The 22,139-nt window shown below is 43.7% G+C and overlaps 1 protein-coding gene across 2 annotated transcripts in view; it reads left to right on the top strand.

The window, feature by feature from the left end:
* SRGAP3 (SLIT-ROBO Rho GTPase activating protein 3) overlaps window positions 1-22,139 on the top strand; it is a 223,298-nt gene that overhangs the window by 180,863 nt on the left and 20,296 nt on the right. Inside the window, exons 7-15 of one of the 2 annotated variants that reach the window (XM_084632856.1) lie at window positions 2,822-3,043; window positions 3,538-3,639; window positions 3,935-4,132; window positions 5,807-5,891; window positions 10,566-10,593; window positions 17,625-17,655; window positions 18,342-18,402; window positions 19,414-19,491; window positions 20,722-20,856. In XM_084632856.1, coding sequence (XP_084488982.1) covers window positions 2,822-3,043; window positions 3,538-3,639; window positions 3,935-4,132; window positions 5,807-5,891; window positions 10,566-10,593; window positions 17,625-17,655; window positions 18,342-18,402; window positions 19,414-19,491; window positions 20,722-20,856 — 940 coding nt within the window. Of the gene's footprint in view, window positions 1-2,821; window positions 3,044-3,537; window positions 3,640-3,934; window positions 4,133-5,806; window positions 5,892-10,565; window positions 10,594-14,930; window positions 15,034-17,624; window positions 17,656-18,341; window positions 18,403-19,413; window positions 19,492-20,721; window positions 20,857-22,139 lie in introns of both variants that reach the window. The other variant, XM_084632855.1, reaches the window with a different exon arrangement.

The following is a 22,139-nucleotide window of genomic DNA, read 5'->3' as shown; positions in this document are numbered from 1 at the left end:
TGCTGTTTTGTTCATATGTAAGCAAAACTTCTTAACCTCTACGATTTGCAATTTGAAATGTGTATTTTAGACACACCACAGTATGCATGTGTTGGAGACAGATGAATGTGAAGTTCCTTGCATGGGGTAAAGCCTGGAGTGGTATAAGCTCCCCAACACAGCTGTGCCAGTGCCCCTTTATCCTGAACTCCAGCCCCTCTTCTGTCCCAATGTTGGGGCCTCAAAGAGCTCTGCTCAGGGACCTGAATCTTTACCCACAATACCTTCTGTTTCAGTCTTGTCCTCCACAGGCCTGTTAAAGTGTTATTGTCATCAGGGCTGAGACATCTTCTGACTGTTCATTCCGGCTCAGTCCCCTTGCAGCTCTGCTAATGCAACTCACTGCTGATGTATAACAATCCCACCACTTCATCTTCCTTTCTATCTCTGCACACAGCTACCTGCATTTTGGCTGAGATCCAAAACTGGAATGTCCCTTCACTCCCCATCTTTGCCAGTGCACCTCTGCCCTGATCCACAGCATCCATGCTCTTCAAGACTTGGTTCCCTTTCAAGTAGAGTCTGCCAACCAAGCCAAAATTACATAGTGGTTTTGCAGCATAGCCAAAACTCCCTTTAGGGATTGGGAGGAGACCATAAAAGTCATTTTTACTAGGTGGTAACTGGCCATTCTTAGCAGCGAATCCAATGCTGTTGATACATCTTACAAACAAGACTCAATAATATTGAAAACGTTTTTTTTTTTCATGTACAGTATTTTGACAGCAATTAGCTTTCAGTTCTATCGTTTTCCCCAAGGAGGAATAATCACTTATGCATGAGAAACTGTTCCATCTTGAGTAGAAGAGAGGGGGATAATGGAAGCATCTTCATCGCTGTGATGAAAGAGTTTGATAACGGGGAGCGTTTGAATGCCAGCTTACTTTAACGTCTGTCTCTGCTAGCTAATTTTGATGAATGCATTTCTGTGCTTAGAAGGGGCTTATAGAAAAGTGCAGTAAATTGGCTGAGGAGGGAGGAATAAGCTAGGCACCGTCAGTGAACAAGGGGTACACATCTTGGAAACCCATGACCCAGGGGTGGGCAAACTTTTTGGGTTTCCAAAATTGTATGGAGGGCCGGTTCGGGGAGGCTGTGTTTCCTCAAACAACCAGGTGTGGCCCAGCCCCCGCACCCTATCCGACCCCCCTGCCCCCAGGACTCCTGCCCCATCCACCACCCCCTCCTCCCTGTCCCCTGATCACCCCCAGACCCCCTACCCCTGACTGCCCCCTGCCAGCCCATCCAACCCCACCTCTCCTTCCTGACTTCCCCGGGACCTCTTCCCCATCCAACCCCCCTGTTCCCTGCCCTCTGTCCGCCCCGACCCCTATTCACATCCCTGCCCCCTGACCACCTCTCCCCGCCAACTCCCCTGCCCTCTATTCACCCCTCCCTGCCCCCTTAACGCGCTGCCTGGAGCACCAGTGGCTGGCGGTGCTACAGCCGTGCCACCCAGAGCAGCGGGTCAGGCTGCGGCTCCGCAACTGTGCTGCCCGGCCGCCCAAAGCGTTGCGCCGGTGGTGCGGCGTGCTGAGGCTGCGGGGGAGGGGCTGGGGGCTAGCCTCCCAGGCCAGGAGCTCAGGGGCTGGTCAGGAGAGTCCTGCGGGCCGACCTCTGCCATGATCTCTGCCATGAGAGTTTGCCCACCTCTGCCATGACCTGTTCCTCCCAGGCTACCGTCCTGTGAAATTTGATCAGTTAGCAGAGTTGAGCCTGATCAGAATTTGGCCCAGGAAATTGCGGGGTGTGGAGTTCTGTGGAAAAGGACCTAAGGGTGACAGTGGACGAGAAGCTGGATACGAGTCAGCAGTGTGCCCTTGTTGCCAAGAAGGCCAATGGCATTTTGGGATGTATAAGTAGGGGCATAGCGAGCAGATCGAGGGACGTGATCGTTCCCCTCTATTCGACATTGGTGAGGCCTCATCTGGAGTACTGTGTCCAGTTTTGGGCCCCACACTACAAGAAGGATGTGGATAAATTGGAGAGAGTCCAGCGAAGGGCAACAAAAATGATTAGGGGTCTGGAACACATGACTTATGAGGAGAAGCTGTGGGAGCTGGGATTGTTTAGCCTGCAGAAGAGAAGAATGAGGGGGGATTTGATAGCTGCTTTCAACTACTTGAAAGGGGGTTCCAAAGAGGATGGCTCTAGACTGTTCTCAATGGTAGCAGATGACAGAACGAGGAGTAATGGTCTCAAGTTGCAGTGGGGGAGGTTTAGATTGGATATTAGGAAAAACTTTTTCACTAAGAGGGTGGTGAAACACTGGAATGCGTTACCTAGGGAGGTGGTAGAATCTCCTTCCTTAGAGGTTTTTAAGGTCAGGCTTGACAAAGCCCTGGCTGGGATGATTTAACTGGGAATTGGTCCTGCTTCGAGCAGGGGGTTGGACTAGATGACCTTCTGGGGTCCCTTCCAACCCTGATATTCTATGATTCTATGATTCCTTGAGCTGGAATTTACTCCTCCAGCTTGAAATGGCCACTGTCCAGTGAGGGTAATTGGTAGTATTTCCTTTAATTCCCCCAGCATCTTTGAGTGTGTCCTGTATGCTTGACATCCTGCTGCTGTGTATGTTATTGATGTATGTTATTAAACAGTTGATGTGTTCTCCTCCAGAAGTGGCTACATTTCATTGGCTGATAAACTGATTCCTGTGCCCATACATGATGCTCTGAGGCCCTTCGGGGTGAGGGGGATATTTAAATGTGAGAATTCTTTACTCATGTTACTCAGTCTGTGAACGTGACCTTTCTTCAATATTCTCCCCCTCCCTCAGTGTTGTGATCTGGGATTCCATGCCAGCCTAGCTCGGACATTCAGGACATACCTGTCTGCTGAATATAACCTAGAAACCTCACGCCATGAGGGCCTGGACATCATTGAGAATGCGGTGGACAACCTGGACGCACGGAGTGACAAGCATACAGTCATGGACATGTGCAACCAGGTCTTCTGCCCTCCGCTGAAGTTTGAATTCCAGCCTCACATGGGGGATGAGGTACTGGACCTGCAGAAAACAGCATCAGCAATCTGGCATAGCCTGAGCTGTGCTAGATTCCTCTCCCCCTTGTCTGTGATCTTTAATCTCTTTCCCACCCTGTTGCCTCTGTGCCTCTCTCCATGCTTCTTTCTTAATAGGCTATTTGGCTCATGTGGTCTACTTTTTTATCTGCTTATTGCTCGGGTATTTTTTACAAACTCTTTAGAAAGCCTATGATGTGATTCCCACCTGATCAACCCAACTTGAACTCAGACTGCCACTATTTAAATACTTCTTTGTGTATCGTTTTTCAACTGCTATGTGATCAGTGCTTTGCTTAGGCCCAGATACAGGGCTTGCCAGTTAGAGATGGATTGGGGTACCCAACATTCCTAACATACCAGAAAGAGACCAGCTTGAGGGCGGGGGAGAATGATCTAATTGCTTAAAGTATTCCTATTTGTCCAGTGAATGTTTCAGTCTCCTCTCTCTGGTTTTGTTACTGCCATCAGGTATGTCAGGTGAGCGCCCAACAGCCTGTGCAGACGGAGTTGCTCATGCGATATCACCAGCTGCAGTCTAGACTTGCCACTCTCAAGATAGAGAATGAGGAGGTGAGAGCAATAACTGGCTTTGATCATTATTCCGGAGGACTGTGCTAATGACTTTACAGTCTGTGCCACATGACCGTCAACATTCTGTGCTAGAGCTTTCAGTCAGCTGGAATGTTTGGGTTGGAATCTTTTGCAATGCTGAGGCTTCTAGTGGCTTTTCTGAAGACTCCCACTGACTTCAGTGGACATTGGATCAAGCCCAGTACATAAGAGCTGCTTGATGGCCAATTACTGTGGCCAAAATATGTCATTCTCCCAGTTTGTTTCACAAGTTCTGTGCTCCCCATTTCTGCAGGTACGAAAAACTCTGGATGCCACTATGCAGACCTTGCAGGACATGCTGACAGTGGAAGATTTTGATGTTTCAGATGCCTTCCAGCATAGTCGCTCCACTGAGTCAGTCAAATCAGCCGCTTCAGAGACCTACATGAGTAAAATAAACATTGCCAAGAGGAGAGCCAACCAACAGGAAACTGAAATGTTCTATTTTACGGTGAGTCTCATCTCAAGCTATATAGGCTACGCAGCATTAATTGGTTGGGTTGTGTCCCATTTAAAATGCTTGTTAGTGAACAGCAAGAGCCAGTTTGGTCTGTTTAAATATTTGTCTTGTGTTTTGTTTGAAATTGAAATGTGTGCTTCTCAGCTGTAGGGAAATGTGCAGGGAAAAATCACGTATCCTTGTTACTTTAAAAAAGCAACAACTTGAAAAGCTATCTATGAAAGGAGACTTAAATAAATGAGCTGGGAGACTCAATAATGGGCAGTAGAGCCTTCCACTCCAGTTTGCTGATATGAAACCACCCCTGTCTCACAGTGTTCCTACCTCGGGGTCTGTGTGAGATGAGTTTGATGGTCTCTGTTCAATTCCCATAAGACATCACTCTGCAGTACTCAGTCCAGCCCACCTACCCTAAGCAAAAACTTACAGGCATGGCTAAATCTCCACTTTCAGATTTCTCTCCTATTGTTCTGTGGAGGGTATGGGATTAGCTCCGTCTGGCCACATAGAACAGGCCTCTCAATAATTTCCCATAACCCAGGGGGTCCACATGCATCCCGGGGAGTCAATAGGAGGCCAAGGCCATCCATGTGGGGAGCCCATGCCTCTCCTTTAACTCTTGGACTTCAGTGTTGTCCTTGCCCAAGAGACACAGCTTGGCATCTGCCCTGGGGACAAATTTAAGGGTAATATCCACCATGGAAAGATGGCTGTAGGAAGATACCCATAACCTGGGGCTGTAGCATCTTTCTGCAGCGAGCTCTGTGCAGATCCCAGGCCCTGTAGAACAGGCTCATTATTATTTCAATTTCAAATATAAGAGATGACTTCAAGAGAAATGTCCCCTGTTCTCAACAAGGCACAGGTTATTGAAGGTGGTTGGTAACATGACATGGCTTGTAGTGTCCCATGGTACATTCACATGTGCAGTAGGGCTTACAACTTCTCTGTGATTATTATTTTATGGTTCCCAGTCAGAGAGTTAGTTGGAATTTTATTTGTAAGGAGGTTGTTGTTTTTTTTAAGGCATTTTGCAAAAGTTGTCATCTCTCTCTCTCTCTCTCTCTTTCATTTTCTGTCCATTTCTCCCCCACTCCTGAGATGTATAAAGTTATTGGCCTCCAAGGCATTATTGGCTATGAGGCAGTTTCTAAATAAAATAGGAAGGTTATGCATTGAATGAGACTAGCTGCTTAGCATAAGTATCTGATCTCCCGAGCCAGGAAGATCTCATGCACTGGGAATTCTCCCTTTCTTATCGCTGTTTGCACAAAGGCAGAGCCCTGTCTCTGGAAGGAAAAGCTCATTGCTTATTGGGCCATTCCCAGAAGCCTGACAAAAGAAGGCTTTCTTTGAACTGTTTTCTTTGGGGTTCCTTGTGTTCCAAAGCCTTGACCTCAAGCACATGGCATAACACAAAGAATTCTGGGCTAATAAGATCAACAGTACTGCTGTTTGAATAGTGAAAAGTGAAAGAGCAAATTTTAACCCACCCTTGGTTCAGTTTTATGTATGTAACTGAAGTCTGGTTTATTAGAGCTTAACAGACTCTCCTGCTGAATCCCTTTCCAGCAGTCCACAGGCAAAAATGTATATCAATTAGAAAACATTTTCACCAAGAGTCCTTACCCATCTTGTATTTGTGTTTGTGTTTTTTCCCCCCAGAAATTTAAAGAGTATTTGAATGGCAGTAACCTTATCACCAAGCTCCAGGCTAAACATGACTTATTGAAGCAGACTCTTGGAGAAGGTGAGTCCTAGGGTAAAGTCCAGAGAGAAACCTTGCATCTCACATCAAGATTTCAAACCAGACCTTGAACTTTTCAAATCTAACCTGCTACTTTCCTTTCCCTGGGTGAATGCTAGCCTCTACAAGTAGCTGCTTCTGTTAAACTTAACAGAAGTTATGCAAAAATATTCTTGACCTGATCACCTTTATTTTTGACTGAGAGTAGACTGTGAATTCAAAATGTAAATGTTCGGCTGCATTATTGCTGTTTACACTGCCAGGTGTACTGGGTGCCTCCAAGGATTCAGTCCAGAATTACAGCTATACCCAATCATGCTTTCTCCAGCAGCAACCAATGGGTTAACTGCACAAAATGGGGGGGTAGGAGGGAACCCAAAACCAATGGGAGCTATTTTAACAGGGATGCTGTATACTTCACTGTTTTCATTGGCAATTAAAGGGTCATTTTTCAAATACGTGAGGCTTCCAGATTAGGTTTTGTACATTAAACATTTTTATGAGCACTGATATGAATTGAAATGCTTGCAGAAATGTAATTTTAAATTAAATTCTCTGCAGCACTGGAAATCCAAAGCCAGCTGCAGCAGCAGCTCTGTGCTAAGCATGGAGACTTGGCAGTGAAACTGACTGGAAACACATAGTGGTTAACCTTCTGGTCTACTTTCACTTTCCAAGAAAGTGAAATGAAGAAACCAAACCAAACAAGACACAGGGTGAAAAGTAATTGGAGATTTAAAACCCTTTCACTTTTAGTAATCAGGGAGTTGTGATGGTGGTACAGTAAAGAAATTTAAGTACATTTATATAATTTTTTTTTTAAATCCTGGACAACTTTCCGGAGTCTGTGAAGTGCTGAGCACCTACAACTCTTGTTGAGGTCTGCAATTGTTAACGACAGGTGCTGACATCAAGTCAATCTGTGCTGAGACCCCAGCATCTTCCCTTATGGGAAATCCTACAGATTTCTATAGTTGGAATATAGAACAGAATAAAAAGAGACTTTTATCCCTGCCCTTATATTCCATTGGATGGTTTCAAAACTCTGTAGACAGGATCTTTATTCTTTAGTCAGTTCAGTAGGTCTTTTAGTAGGAACCTCTATTAAATTCACTAGGACTAGGATAACCCGGGGTAATATGCATTCCGGATGGTCTGTATTATTGAATTACAAGCGATTTCACTGCAGTTAATACCTTAGACAGACTAATTTCAGTTAATGTATAAATTCAATTTCTTTAATTGTAGGGACCTGGTCTTTGTGAAAGATTCCACTGGAAGAAATGTAGCCTCCTGAGTAGCCAATTGGGGTTTCCCAGGAGCACTAATGATATTGTTCAAAAAGGAAGAATTCATTAGCTTTATAAAGGCTTCTGAACTTTAGAACATAAGGGGACTCCTCATTTCTGATTGGCAGAGGAGATGCTCATGACCCACACATGCCCTCTGTGTTCATTCACGTTCACATGACTACATAAGGACACTGGGAACTTGAAGGGTATCTGCAGGCTGAACAGTATAGTATTTCAGCTACCCAAGCAATAGGTCTGAACTTAGTCATTGGACTGTGTAAACTGCAGGTTCATCCCCTCCCTGGGGCTTGGCTTTATTTACAAAACAATGAGACCCCATAAAGGTCAGCTCGCACCTTGTTCCCATCCCCAGTCTTGGCTGCTGCTAGAGTTCCTCCTTCAGGACTGATCCAATCCTGCCAGAGAGCCATTTCCACCTGCTTGTATGCAGATGGTCACCTGTCTCAGTGAGTTGGGGAAAACCCACTCAACTCTTTCCCACCTACTTAAAGAGTAGGGTGTTTCATCTACCTGCTAACAGAAGAGGGTGTTTCGGGCAAACATTGTTGGACTGTTACAAACCTCTTACACCACCTTGGACTTGTGGTTTACAGTCTGAATCTCCACTCTCTATGTAAGGGTCTCTGTCATCCCTTAGCTACAGTTTCGTTAGGTTTAAGGCTGCAACTGAGGAAAGCTCTTAAGCAGGTGCCAAAGCCTATCCCTATCCCGGAAAAGGCTTAAGCACATGCTTTAAGTTAAGTAGCTGCTTAAGTACTGTCCTGAATAGAGACACTTTTCTCTCATTGATACCTAACACAGGGATTTTTAGGTCTATTGGGAACAATATAGATTTTTTGTGTCTTATGCCCTGTTTGCAGAAGACTGAGATGCTTTATAGCCCTGGACAGTTGTTCCACAATGGGAGAGAGGATACTTATTTTTAAAGTTTAAAGAATCAGTGGTCTCCAATCTCATTTTAGTACTACAATACGCGTACTGCTGATCTTAATGTAATAAAAAATAATTACCTTTTGTTGACCTTTATCACAAACATATTTTCTCCTCCAAGTTTATTGAGCTTTAGAACCTACCTTTCCCTTAGATCCTGTGATTTATTGCCTGTAGCATGTTTCTTAAACAGAACTGCATCTAAAGAATAACATTTTAACATAAGAAAACTGTCATGGACTCATAGGGCTCTATGAAAATACTTTCTTCTCCCAGAATTCTCAGTACTCTGAATAGCTGGATAGCCCACTAACACACCGCAGTAACAGAACAATAACAGTCTGTTTTACATCCTCATTGGGGTAGTCCCATATTTCAACTGAACTTGGGTATGGATCTCATTAGATTTAGTCAATCTCTGCACATTGCCAGGCAGAGCTCCCAGCAGCTGTTTCCAAATTCAGGCTTTGACGTTTTGGAGGAGGGAGAGGAAGGTGGAGCAAAGGGTTAGTAGAAATCTGACCATCTGAGCTCTTCCCATAGATCAGATCTTAATGCAGAGAACAGATAATAGTGCTAAGATGATACCATAAATCGGTGGGTAAAATGATTGGACTCCTGATGATGCATTGCTAATCATTGTTCCCTTAACTAGAAACACTATGGCGGTGCTTAGGAGAGAGAACTATAGTTAAGGTTGCAAAGAGTCAGTTAAAACTCCATTTTTTCCCCCTAAGAGCTGTGTGAAAACAGCCACAGGTGTGTCACAAAATTTCATGTGAAAATGCTGAGCATTTCATTCCAAGCTCTCAGGTGATTCCAACATTTAGACTTTCTGCAAAAAACCCACTAAATGGCCATTTTCACACTGGATATTTAAAATGGCACATTTCAGTGTGACCTGATTTTTATCTGAAGCAAATCTGGCATTTTCAAAACACTATATTTTTGGCTCAAAAGTAGGAAATTACTTGTTTGTAGGGACCTTAACTTTTGCATTTCTTGACTCTCCTTGATTTTATTGTACCACTTTAGTGTCACATTATTATGGGGTGTAACTTTTTTTAGAAGAAAACCAGTGGGATTTATCAACAGCTTTTCTACTGGGGGAGAAGGAGAGGTTGGAGTCAAAAATGCCATAGAGGTGGCAGGTCTGGGAAAGGATGGCTGAATGACCAGCTGTCCAGTAGAAGGGAGGTGGAGAGGAGGGCTTTTTCACCATGTTGAGTTTTAGACATATCTAGAAAGAGATGTGAGAGAGGCAGTCATGGGAGTCTGCACAGCGCAGGAGAGGTTCAGGTGGGAAAAGAGAGTTTTGCGAGTTGTAAGTGTAACCCACTGGTGAGTGTGTGTTACCGGTCCCCCTCTGTGTCCAGTCTGTCGGGGCTATGAGTCTGTTACAGCCCCAACTACAGAGCCTAGGCTTGTTAGCTCAAGCTGTAGCAGCTCATGCTTTTAGCTCTGGAGGTCTCCACTTGAGTTACAGGCTTGATGGGCAAGATGGTGGCCGTTGCACAAGCAGAGATGGTGTTTGAACTTGTGTGATTGAACAGTATCACTCAGGACAGTGTGTAGATGGCAGTGAGGAGTCAGTTGAGGTCTGATCCCTGGCAACATTGTAGCAGGAATGTGAACTTGAACGTTTTCTTTTATGTGCCATTCGAAATAAAGAAGAAATCAGCTTTCCAGGCCTTCGCAGAAAGGCACAAACAGCATGCGAAATTAGTTTACAATTTATCTGTGGAATGACATAAACTTATAAAAATGAATAGATCTTATCAGTGATATGCTGCCATTTATATAAAATCTGAGGACTATAAATACATGAAGGGAATAAGAATATTGACAGCCAGAATAGAGTCTGCCTGGATATGATTAGATGGTCTTTTATCTCTTAGGAAAAGCTGAGCTACTGAATACTTCGCTGTATTAAGATGCTATTAGTGGCCCTCCATGAGGCAGTGGGATAATCTTAGCTCACTCCCCAGGGGCAACAGTCCTTATCAAGATACTGCTTTCCTATTTGGTTTGGTATAATAATCAGACACAAGGGTCAGATCCTCGGCTGGTGTAAATCAGTGTAATTGCACTGGTAGCAATGGACCTGCACTGATTTACACCACCTGAGGACCTGGTTGGTTTTTATGAGAGGCAAGAAGACACAAAATACTATCTCGAGACTCAGTCCTGCAAATAAGCCATTGACATCAGTGGATGGTGAGGGGACTCCGTCACTCACAGGTTAGGGCCCTTGACTTGTAAAACTTCTTTCAGTGGAGGAGTTGTTAGTGGGGTAACATAGCAACAAGCTAGAAATCTTCTGTACCATACAGAACTGACAGCTTAAATATCGTGTGTGTGTGTAAAAACAACCCACATTCTAGGCACTGATGTGAAAATGAGATGGAAATTCATGTGCAATTTTTCTTTCTAGGTGAAAGAGCTGAATGTGGCACAACCAGGTAAGAAGGGTTTCGTCTGCTTTACCCGCTTGGGGAGGGGGCTGGCTCACTTTTTCCGAGGGACGAGACTCAGGGAAAATGTGGTTTGATTCATTAGTTATTGACACAGCACACTGGGTTTCAAATGTAGCTGTATCCTCCAGCTGCCCTGTGCTGGGCTATGCCCTGTGACAGGGGAGAGGCTGAAACCCAGCTCCCCACATCAGCGGCCTGCTCCTCTGCTGCATTGTCTAAGTGGATTAATTAGAATGATGACAAACAGGCCCTTGTTTTGCTGCAGTGTAATTTCCATCTGACTAGCTCTGAAGTGCCTGGAAGTGCTGTGTCAGCACGGTGCATTGCAGTGTCTCGATAAACGTATCTGAAGTTGTGCTGTATTCATAGCTAGCCTTAGGACTGCACAACACATGGGTGTCAACCTCCCAACCCTGTCTCCAGCCCCTCCCAGTCGATCCACTGTTCAAGCAAGGGCATGACATGCTGCATGGGACTCCAGGTGACACTGGGGTGACCACCCAGATCCAGCCCTTGTAACTGGTGGTATGAAAAACACTGGTACTTCCCCATCCAAATAAATTGGTTAGTCTCTAAGGTGCCACAAGTCCTTCTTCTCTTTTTGCGAATACAGACTAACATGGCTGCTACTCTGAAACCCATCCAAATGAAGCAATTGATGGAGCTGAGAGTAGATGTAGGAGGGAGGGGCCTTTACTATTGCATTTTCCGACTGCTTGGTACACACAGCCATTGAGCTCAGCTTTAGCAGCTTGCTATGAATTTGTAGGATTTATAACAATAGGATGTGCGTCAGTGATGCTGCCAAACCCCTCTCCACAGCTAGTAGAAACCCCTCATCATCTGTTTATAGCCCTGTTTCGGTTTTTCATAAAGTTTTCAATACCAGCAGAAACATTTGATCTTATAAACGCTGAAACATGCTGGCTGCTGTGACTGCATTTCCAGACAGGAAAACAGCTCCACTAGTGCTCTGTGGAGCTCTCTCTTCAGCAAGCTATTCGGAAATGGAGGCATACTGCTGGAATTAACATGCCTTAGAACGTCAGCAAGGCTGAGAACTGACCAGGATTCTAAACAGAGGTGGCCGGGGCCAATCACACGAGAACACAGAGATTCCTTTCTCCCCTAGGCAGGAATAACCCATGGCGGAGACAGGAAGCTCTGTGAATTTGAGGAATCCTTACATCAGGGTTATCTGGGTTTGCCCTGCTGTGTAAGAGGTACATGGCTCAACTTCCTAATCTGCATATCTCCCAACATCCAATGGAGGCAAGAGGCATCTGCTCAACTGCCTGCTCACCCACTTGTTGCAGGCCCTGGATAGCAGATTCTTCAAGAGTCATGCTTCCAGATCCTTCCCGGGTTCTTCCAAGGCTATCAGCTACCCCAGGAGCCACTGATCACCTACTTACTGGTCCTAGTTGGAGCCATAGTTGGCTGATTGCAGGCAGAGCGATAAAGCCAATTGTTGTGTAGAGCATTGTCTCTACTGATGCCATGTTCCAGCCCAGACGGGATTGCATTTCAGTGGTGCTTTGTGATCCTTTGGATGAAAAGGTGCTTTTAGTAAAGGACTGATTGATTGGTGAAGGGCCACCAGAGTAACTAAAGGAAGATCAAAAACTGTACCTAGACTTTGCTCTTAAGGAGCTTCCTTATCTGGGGTGGAAGGGACTGGGACAGTATCACAGGCCAAAATAATCAGGGGAACGAATAACAATGAGTGATGAGTGAGGGATGACAACACAGCACTCTGCTTCTTTTGTTGTTTTTGTCCCTGAATTTACTTGTGTATCACATAAACAAACAAATGAGAAAAATCTCCTCCTCCTCTGATGTAGCACTATAGGCACTGTCAGAATGGCCTTCCGACTAAATCCAGCTGGAGGCCAGAATGCCACAATCTTTTTCCTTCAGGGCCTCATCCAGCTAGAGGAAATCATAGAGCAACAAACCTCGGTCTCTTTGGTTTATATCACAGTCATCTAACTGAGAATCGGATGGGCTCTTCACTGCACTGTAATGATTTCTACTTCTGAATTGTCAGTTGAAGGAATGGCTATAAGCAGCAAAAGTGCCTGGAGTCAAATTGTTTCTTTTAATTGAAGGCACCTGATTTATGTGTCAGTGGCTCATGACTCTGTCACCTTTTAACAGATAGAGTTGTTTGTAAATTGTTCTTGTCAGTTCAGCTCAAGTCTCTGAGAACTTTTGCAGGAAGGCCCTTTGCACTGATTTTAGCCAGACTCATTAAAATCCCCTACTGTGATGTGTTACAATACAAATTTCCATAACATTTTGTGGCCTTGAGGATGAAGGTAGAGTGGAATCACGACAGTAGGACTTCATGTCATTTTTCTCTTTCACGGTCTAGATATTTGAGTTCTGTAGACTTGAATTTTAGAAGATATAGTCACGTTCTGAATAATGTCAATGAGAACCAACTGGCTAAATTTCTACCCAAGGCACTGAAATAATCCTCCTGTGCTTTCATGGGCTACATGTCCAGGAGTGTTGAGCACAATCTCCAGTGAAGTCAGATGGGGCTGCAGGAGCTCATTGCCTCTGAAAATCATGTCCAAACACCAGCAGCTCACAGGGCAGAAGCTAGCATCACTTGCCAGCCATTCCAACTATAAAGGCAGTGGGCCCAATTCCGCTCCTACGTAACTGTATTGTCTTCATGGAGTTGCTCATAACTGCCCTGGTGTAAGAGGCAGCGTGGTCCAGTGAATGGGGCACTTGCCTGGGACTCAGGAGACCTGGGTCCTGTTGTAAGTTCTCTGCTCTGTGACTTGGGTGAGTCACTTTTATGTGCCTCTGTTTCCTGTCTCGCCCTTTGTATATTTTTGACTAGTAAGTTTTCAGGTCAGGGACTGTCTTTTACTCTGTGTATATACAGTGCCTGGAATAATGGGTGCTGCTCTCTGTTGGGGTCTGTAAGCACTACTGTGATTCCAGCAGTAATAGTAAGTGTGAGACCAGAATCAGGCCCAATAGTTGCTTCACTTCAGATTCCTCCTTCATATACCGGCCCCTTAGGATGTCCTGACACTTCCCTGCTGTCTATCGGACACTCTCTTTACTTGACCATTGTCGACTTGAACTACGGTACTTTTTGTGATTTATTTTAAAACAAATCTCACTGTATAGAAAAACCCACTGGGAATTTGAAGCAAAGGGAATTCATTGCGACAAAGACAGAGCCCTAAATATGGGGTTTTTTAATCATTTTCCCCCCACACACCATTCCATACTCAATTTGGTTTGTTGCCAAAGGGTTGTATAGAGGCTGGGTTGTGCGCTTCAGCTTGTTACGGCTATGTTGTGCATGAGTGCTGGCCTCTGCAGGGTTGCATGGGGTGGCTGGAGGTTGTCCTGACTTCAAAATTTAAAAACTACATTGAAGCATAAATTTTGAAGGAAAGAAAATGACAAAACCCAGGAATTTGGACCTGCATTTTTTTTTCTTACAGCTATTTGCAAATTTTGGTCCTAAGCTCCCCAGCCTAGACAATGTCCCTATGAATATTTGTAACTGTAATATTACAAATAAAAGTTAGCTGTTGGTTCTTTGGAGGTGCCATCACTTTCCTCCTAATTGCTGAGTTCCCAGCACTAGGATGAGATCTGTTTGGGAATAAACAGTTTTGCCCTGAGTGTTTTCCGTAGGTTAGCATTGGTGTAATTGGGGGATTGGATTGAACTTCTCAGCCGCTCTGAGAGCTCTCTCAGCAAGACAGTGTGATGAACTGGCATAAGTGGCAGGAAAATGTTAAAAACCTAGCACAGGACCAACACTGGCCTTTACTTTTGTAAAAATGTTATCCCTGCTTCTAGCCCAAATGCCAAGCCAGGACTGTGATACATGTCATCTCACAAAGTGAAAAACAAACCACAGCTTAACAGAGGTAATAGACAATATCTTGACCAGAAATATTAAGCAGCTGTATTATTTTCTGGCATGGAGGTGACCGGTTGGCCATACATCCAAGATCTGTCAGCACACACAAGGATCTCCCCCTCCAGACGCTTAGCTAGGGCTTTGAAATAATCAAGTGTGGATTCCCATACAATGTGGGCATAATCAATAAAGGTCTCAGTGCCTTGATTTAAGTAACTCTCAGTAAGTGGAGATGCAGCATCAAGCTTGGTAGGAAGATGCCAGCGGGGGAATAGCTACAGCATCTGTTTAGAGCCAATGCACTAGTCTTTATAGAGGGTTCCCCATCCCCCCCCCCCCGCCACAGCCTTTGAGATCTTTCCCTGTCAATGTATTTATGTTGGTGTTTTGATTTCTTTTGTTCCATTTCTCCCAGGCCCCCATGTCTTCCCCCTAAACCACAGAAAATGAGGAGACCTAGGCCTCTCTCAGTCTATAATCATAAACTCTTTAACGGCAATATGGAAACGTTCATTAAGGTACTTGCTGGCTGACAGTGAGAGTCTATGAACGCTATGAATGTAATGGTGGTTTTTCTATCCTAATTGCTAACTCATTTCCTCTTTTGGACCTGGTCCTTCCTATCCACTGTGCACACTGTTAACATGGCTAGTATGCTCTCTGCCTCAGTGAAGATTTCCATCCATATCTGTTTTCACCCATGGTGCATTCATTACATTACTTGTCACGCTACTGTCCACACCAACTGAGAGGGATGAGATAATGGTAATGACCCTTGTGGTACAGTGTGGAGTCACCATGTCATTCTTGCCTGTCAGCAGGTTAATTGCAATGTGCCATATCTTATCACAACAGGCATAGCTGTGCTGGCTTTATAAGTTGCTGTTATATGAACACCCTGGAAGTAAACAGCATCACTCCCACCTGTCATAGAAAGAGAATTGCAGAAGATCAAGCAGCAAAAAATAAAGAAAATCCCCAAAGATCCTGGTGTTCCACTGTTCGGGGCCCTTTGTATCTGGGGAAGGAAAGATAGCACAAAAGGCAGCTATATATATTATAAAAACACCTAGATTTTTATTTTTAAGAGGAGTGTTGAGCAGGGGTGAAGCAACCTCACAAGAAAATACTGTCCTTTGAGGAGGATTCCCTGAGCAATGTCTGATTAGAAACTTTAAAAAAAATCGGAACATTTCATCTCCTGTTTTCATGGCTGCAGGCGGAGAGAAAATGATTCATAAACTCTCACAAATCTTCTCCCTGTTGTAGAGTATGTTAGCAAAGCAGACTTCTGCTGAAATGTTTTGTTTAGAGGGGGCTGAATGGGAGGATTACATATTCTATGCTTTTCTTAACTCTCCCCCCAAAAACAAAACAAAAACTAGTCAGTTAGAGTCAATGCCAATATGGATAGGTTCTGATGCCCTCCAGTCAAATCCAGCACTGGCAGAGCGGATGAGCCTCCCCTTGTAAGGTGTTTTACTCTAACACAGGCTGGGGAATGGAAGAACGGCTCTCATAGAAGTAATGCCCTTGTGTCACCATAGACCCTGCATCAGCAGTCCATCCTTATTCAGCAAAGCACTCAAGCTGGTGCTTACTTTCAGTCGTGTGCTTAAATGCTTTGTGAACTGGGGACTGTAGAAAACAAAAACTATAAGCAACACATGGGAGAAGACTGTCAACGTCTCCCTTTTATTACTCTTCCATTACAGGAGCAAACTGTTTCTCGAAGAGCCCTAGTGGCTTTGGCTCAGTGGCCTGTGACACTCTTTAGAAAGATCTAACTTGCTCTGGCAGTTGGCACAGTGTACATCTCTGATAATTTTTTGGATCAAATTGTTTTTAAATTACAGCGGTATCAATCCAGATTAATTTGGTTGATACCAGTGAAGCTAGGAGCAGAATGTGACTCTTGATTATGCATATAACTCAGGATCCACTTGGCCCATTCAGTCCTAATAAACCCTGTAGTATAAGAATAATAGTACAGATCTTTGAAGAGGCCTTCAAAGTCTTTCCCCTGTATTCCCCAAGGGTTAATCTAATTGTCTAACTGCTGATCCTCCAAAATCTAATCCTGCAGTACATTCTGTTTATGAAGGGATGAGAGCTCCTTTGCTGCAGACGTTTCAACCGAGACTGGAAAGAGCATGAGAGAAAATATGGTAGTGAACAGCACTTGGAAAAGCCTGGATTAGACGAACTAATGGGCCTTTTCCATCCCTGTTTTAGATTATTCTATTATGCTATTTTAGTGCAGCCATAAACCTAAAGGCAGTGTTTTTAAATTGGGAAGCGCATTGTCACAAATAATATACAGTCCAGACATACAAAGCTGTTAATCTTTTAATACTTGTAATTTTTCCATTCTTAAATTGATTTTTAAAAAGGCAATATTGATTAAAGTCCAGCCTGTTAAATATTGTTCTGGAGTAATTAGCTGCACTGGAAACCTATCTGAAAGGAGTAGTGTCCTACATAATAAGAAGAGTCCTGTGGGAAACCATTGTTCACGTATTTACAATCCTAGGGATTTCTGCACCAGATCAGACCCACAGTCCATCTAGTCCTGAACCTTGTGCCTGACAAAGGCTGGTACCAGATGTGTCTGCATAAAACCCCCCATAATAGACAATTATGGAAGTTCCTAGCAAACCCAGGGCAGTTAGTGATTAACAGATGCCTTGAACACAAGGGTTTTCTGTTCCCAGGAATTCTCTGTTCCCTTCTTTTTGAGAAGCCAGGGCACCACACTTCCCTCTGAACACCTGTGGGATGTGGATAAAAAATAGAAGCCCACTTTGAATACAGGGATGGGTGGGAGGGACTGGGCAGTTCAGTAGTGGAAAGGTAGAAGGAGGAGGAATGGCACAAATCTGGCAAGAGGCTTCTGAATTCTTGACAATCACTGAGGCTCAGACACTGCATACTAAGCAGGTTTTGGGGGGTGAGGGTGGAGGGAAGTTGGGGGCTTGAACTGGATCTTTCTAAGCTGCCATTGCATTTGAGCTTTCATGGCCTCCAGAAGATATGCTTACTTTAACTGATCTTATTCTTGCTTAATCTTTTCTTTTTCTCCTGCTCTGCTGCTTTTTTATGTTATCAGAGGAAGAAGGAATGCTCGAACAAGGAACCAGGTATTTACTAGAGGGCCTCCTTTCCGAAACCCAACTAAATCGACGTGAGGGATGCATTTGTATCCCTACTGTAAAAATGTCCACTTCTAAAGCCCAGCCTACCTGCAAACCTCCCCCAAGTCTATTGGGGCCCTCTGAGAAGTGGCTTAAATACGAGAACAAAAGCCAAAGTTCATTTTAGCGTGAGGCCCCTATTTAGGTCCATAGTTAATGCATTTCACGCATTTTTTTTGTCACTTTTGTGACAACGGCTTTTTTTTTTTTTTTTTTTTTTTTAGACTAAAATATTCTTTAAATTCTGTAACCAGAAGCCTGTTTTATCAGACAGGTAAAATGCAAATCTTGATCTGACTTATAATGACGTCTTTGAAACTGAGTAGCTGTGATCCAGTTGCATTTGTCCCTTACGTTTTGCTTTTCAGTCAGCCATATAAGGAGAATTAGCTTTTCGCCCACATTAATAGAGTCCTTTTCCATGAATGATTGACTTCACACAAGTGTACTCAGCACTGTTTGATGGCTTGATGTTTTAGCACCTCCTTTTCTTGCTTATTCTCTTACTAAACTCAATGGCACTCATCTTCAAACCTGAGTTTTTGCAATCTTTACTTGAATAAGCTTCCAATATGTTGTTGTCAGCAAGCTAATAAGCTCTTAATTCTTTATTGAATTAAATTTTTTTTTAGGATTCAGGACAGGCTATCCCACTTGTAGTTGAAAGCTGCATCCGATACATCAATTTATATGGTAAGCAAATTCCTCATTTGCTGATAGCTACAATGAAGGCTGTTGTGTAAAAGAAATCAAGTATTTGAAGTTAATGATGAAAGATAATAGAGGAGCCAGCTGCCTTGACCAATTGTATAGATGTGAGTTATAATGATATAAACTGTGATGTAATATTGTATAAATGACAAATATATGGGCCCTATATGGGTTTACTTGGGGTTAAATTGTTCACTTGGACCTTGATTCAATGGGAGCCGGTTGCAGTATTTGATCTAGGGGGGGTTGGAATAGAAAAGGCAAAGCAGAAATAAAATCTTAATATGGTATCCCCTGCCTCTCCCTTTCTTCCACAAAGAGACAAATGTAGCCCATGCAGAGCTCATCAATTTCTTTAGCAGCAAAACCAAAAACCAGTGGAGGCTCCTTGGGGGATGCTTTGGCTGGCATGTTTCAAGTCGGACACAGTGCAGTTTGTATAAGTCACTGCACGCTGGCTTTGGGCTGCCCTTTACCTGTCAGTTTTGCCTCTCGTCTTTCAGATCGCACCTGCCCCCACTTCAAATTCTTTTTTCATTGCAAGTGTTTGTGTTACTAGGGAAGGTGGCGGTTGAGGGGAACCCATGGGGCTGTTTTCTGGTTGAGATTTTGTCAAGCCAGGGCAGGAAGGTTTAACATCATGGTTTAATTAAAAGGTTTAATGACCATGTCTGTATAATGCTGTGTGTTGCCCAGTGTGGAAAATACAGACTTCTGCAATGTTTCTTTCTACGGGCGAAATGTAGGCTTTCTGGAGCATGAGAGTTGGTTCTGACTTTTTTTTAATCTCTCTAATAATTTGGGGGTAATGGGTGGGTCCATCTGCTTTTACTTTCCCCGGGTATTGTTCTTTACCAGATTCTGTGGAATTTGGCATATTAACCCCCACCAGATTCCAGCAAAATAGCAGAACAAAACAACTGAAATTCCACATTTTGATGTTGATTTCAACACACTGGAACAAATCTCTCTTCCTTCCTTCCTTCCTTCCAGGTCTTCAGCAACAGGGTATTTTTAGAGTTCCTGGATCTCAGGTTGAAGTCAATGACATCAAGAATTCATTTGAAAGAGGTATGTGAGTAGCTTGTGGACCTGCCAAGGAACATTGATGCAGCTAAGAGTGTGATTTCTGGGACCTCTCCTCCTGTCCATCAAGGAGGCAGAGATTAAGGGTGGATTTTAAAATACCTAACTCCTCCCCTAAGGGCTTTAGAAAATCACACCCTAATGGCCTTTAGACAGCATACCATTTCCTGGATAACAGAAAACGGGGATGATGAGGACCTCTTCTTGTCCCTCTGTGCTTGATGGGGCCAATGCAAAATTGTGTACGTTAGCTATCCTTTATCACTCTTATACATAGGGAAAAGACTGACAAACTTCGCAAAGGCTCATCTTAACTCATAACACAGGGAGTAAATGTAAAATTGACCTCCAGATGACATAGTTTATTAAAAATGAATAACCATGAGCCTCCGCCTGGTCAAAAACACCCAGACATGTAAGGGTTGCAGGATTGGGCCTTATATTTATATAAAAATTGATCTGGGTGAAATTGTATGGCCTATGTTAGACAGGAGGTCAGATTAGATGGTCAATTTGGGCCATAGAATCCATGACTCCATAAATACTTTAAAATAGCTGTTGGTGGCTGGGGAAGGTTGTGAGCACATGACCACCATTGAAGGTTCCAGCTGGGGTTTTCCAAGCCAACCAGGGGACTTGGTTGCCTAATTACCATTCATTTTAATAGGAACTGGGCATCCAAATCCTTAGGCACCTTTGAAAATCTCCACCTACAGATTTATCACCATACAATGCACTTGTTGAGCTGGCCAATACTATTCCATTGATTTCAGTGTAACACAGGTGAACTGGGACATGATTGCATCATCCAGCAGGTCCCATCTTTTGATGCTGTCCCGTACCACTGTGTCTTTCTACCTTGAGTTGTCTGACACACTGAATGCAAAAGACGTATTGGGCTGAAAACTATGAAAAAGAACCAAATAACACCACTAACCTTCAGGAATGTTTTAAAACCCACACTGTGACAATTACCGGCATTCCCCTGATTACCATAGGCTGGACTATAGAATGTCTCGGCATGATGCTGCTTAACACAATATCTTATTAAGCCATTGACTTGCTGGGAAACTACATAGTGTTGCCATTGCATGTGTTGCTTTTTTTTTTTATCAATGCAGAGCTTTTGGTTTTCCAATTCTAGTTAGCTGAGTGGTACTTGCTGCCTAATTCAGCTAGGAAAGAATGCTGGAAATAAATCTTTTGTGTCTTCAGGTGAAGACCCTCTCGCTGACGATCAAAATGAACGTGATATTAATTCGGTTGCTGGGGTCTTAAAGCTCTATTTCCGAGGACTGGAAAACCCACTCTTTCCTAAGGAAAGGTTTCAAGATTTGATATCTACTATAAGTAAGTACCAGCAGTGAGACATAGATAGGTTCCTTAGATTTTGCAGCTGCAAGACCGTATCCTCCATTAAACAGAGAAGTAGCGGTAGATAAGCCCATCAGTACAGATAAGCATCAAAACCTCTTCCGAACCTCTTCTGTCTGCAAAAATTGGGCTCAAACAGCCTCAAGAGACCAGTCTTTCTCATGGTATTTGACCATTTGCATTTCACATCCCAAACAAATCTGGAAAGTGCTGAGGGTCGTGAATGGTGGGGGTGGGGTTGTTTCAGATACCTTGAACCTTACAAAGTTTTTGGGTTTGAATTTCAGGGTGAAGGTTCAGGTTGATTGTTTTTCTTCTCAAAACATTCCACCCTGCTCTTCTCAAACTAATGGACCCAGGGGGAAAAAACTCTGATTTCCCAGACTTAATTATATTTCTCCCAGTATCTCCTGGTTGCAGTGAATATGTATTGCCAAGTGATGGACTCTCTTAGTGCCCTTGAGGGAAAGGGCAACTGGTGGGATGAACCTGCAGTTTTAGAAATGACAGGGGAGCTTGGTGTGCATTTGTGCGTAAAATGCTTGCTCTTAGTTTTATTTTACAAAAGAAATATCCAGAATTTATAGACTTCAGCCCTAGTCACAAAGCACCTGTCGAAGTATGTGAATATTCTAATAGGAGTATTCACTTGCTTAATGATAAGCACACGTTTAAGTGCTTTGCTTAATCAGGGCCTTTACTGCTCATGTCTAATCTTTCCCCTCAATGTTAGTGTACAAAAATGCTAAAGATTCAGCAGAACCTGAAGAAATGGGTTACACCTAGGGGTGGGTGACATTCAAATTGGCCTGTTTCTAGTAAGATGTGTCGAAGGTATGCTCATTTTTTCAGCGACATAGGCTTGTGTCAGTAGGCTTAGAAAATTCATTGCCTCATATTTTTGTTGTATAAAATGACTATTCCTGTCAAAATGTTACATACAGCAAAGTCTGTGACGCAGAGGGTGTATGTGTGCAAGCATCCCACACAATGGAAGCGATTTTCACTAACAGTTTCACAAAATGAAAGTGCTGAATTTTGCACGGTTCTAGCATTCACGCACCTGACACAGGCTGCCTCTTACAAAGACAGTCGCAAGCAAGGCCGCAAAAGGCTTGATCCAGCCCCCGCTGAAGCCCATAGGCGTGAATGGGCATTGGATCTGGCCCAAGGTCCCAATTCAAAAAGGTAGGTACGTGTATGCTTAACCTTAAACACATGAATATTCCCACAGGAGTTAAGGTGACTACTTACGTTCT

Source organism: Lepidochelys olivacea (assembly GCF_965140295.1).
Source record: "Lepidochelys olivacea isolate rLepOli2 genome assembly, chromosome: 7".
NCBI lineage: Eukaryota > Metazoa > Chordata > Testudines > Cheloniidae > Lepidochelys > Lepidochelys olivacea.
This window is presented reverse-complemented; position numbering and strand designations above follow the sequence as displayed.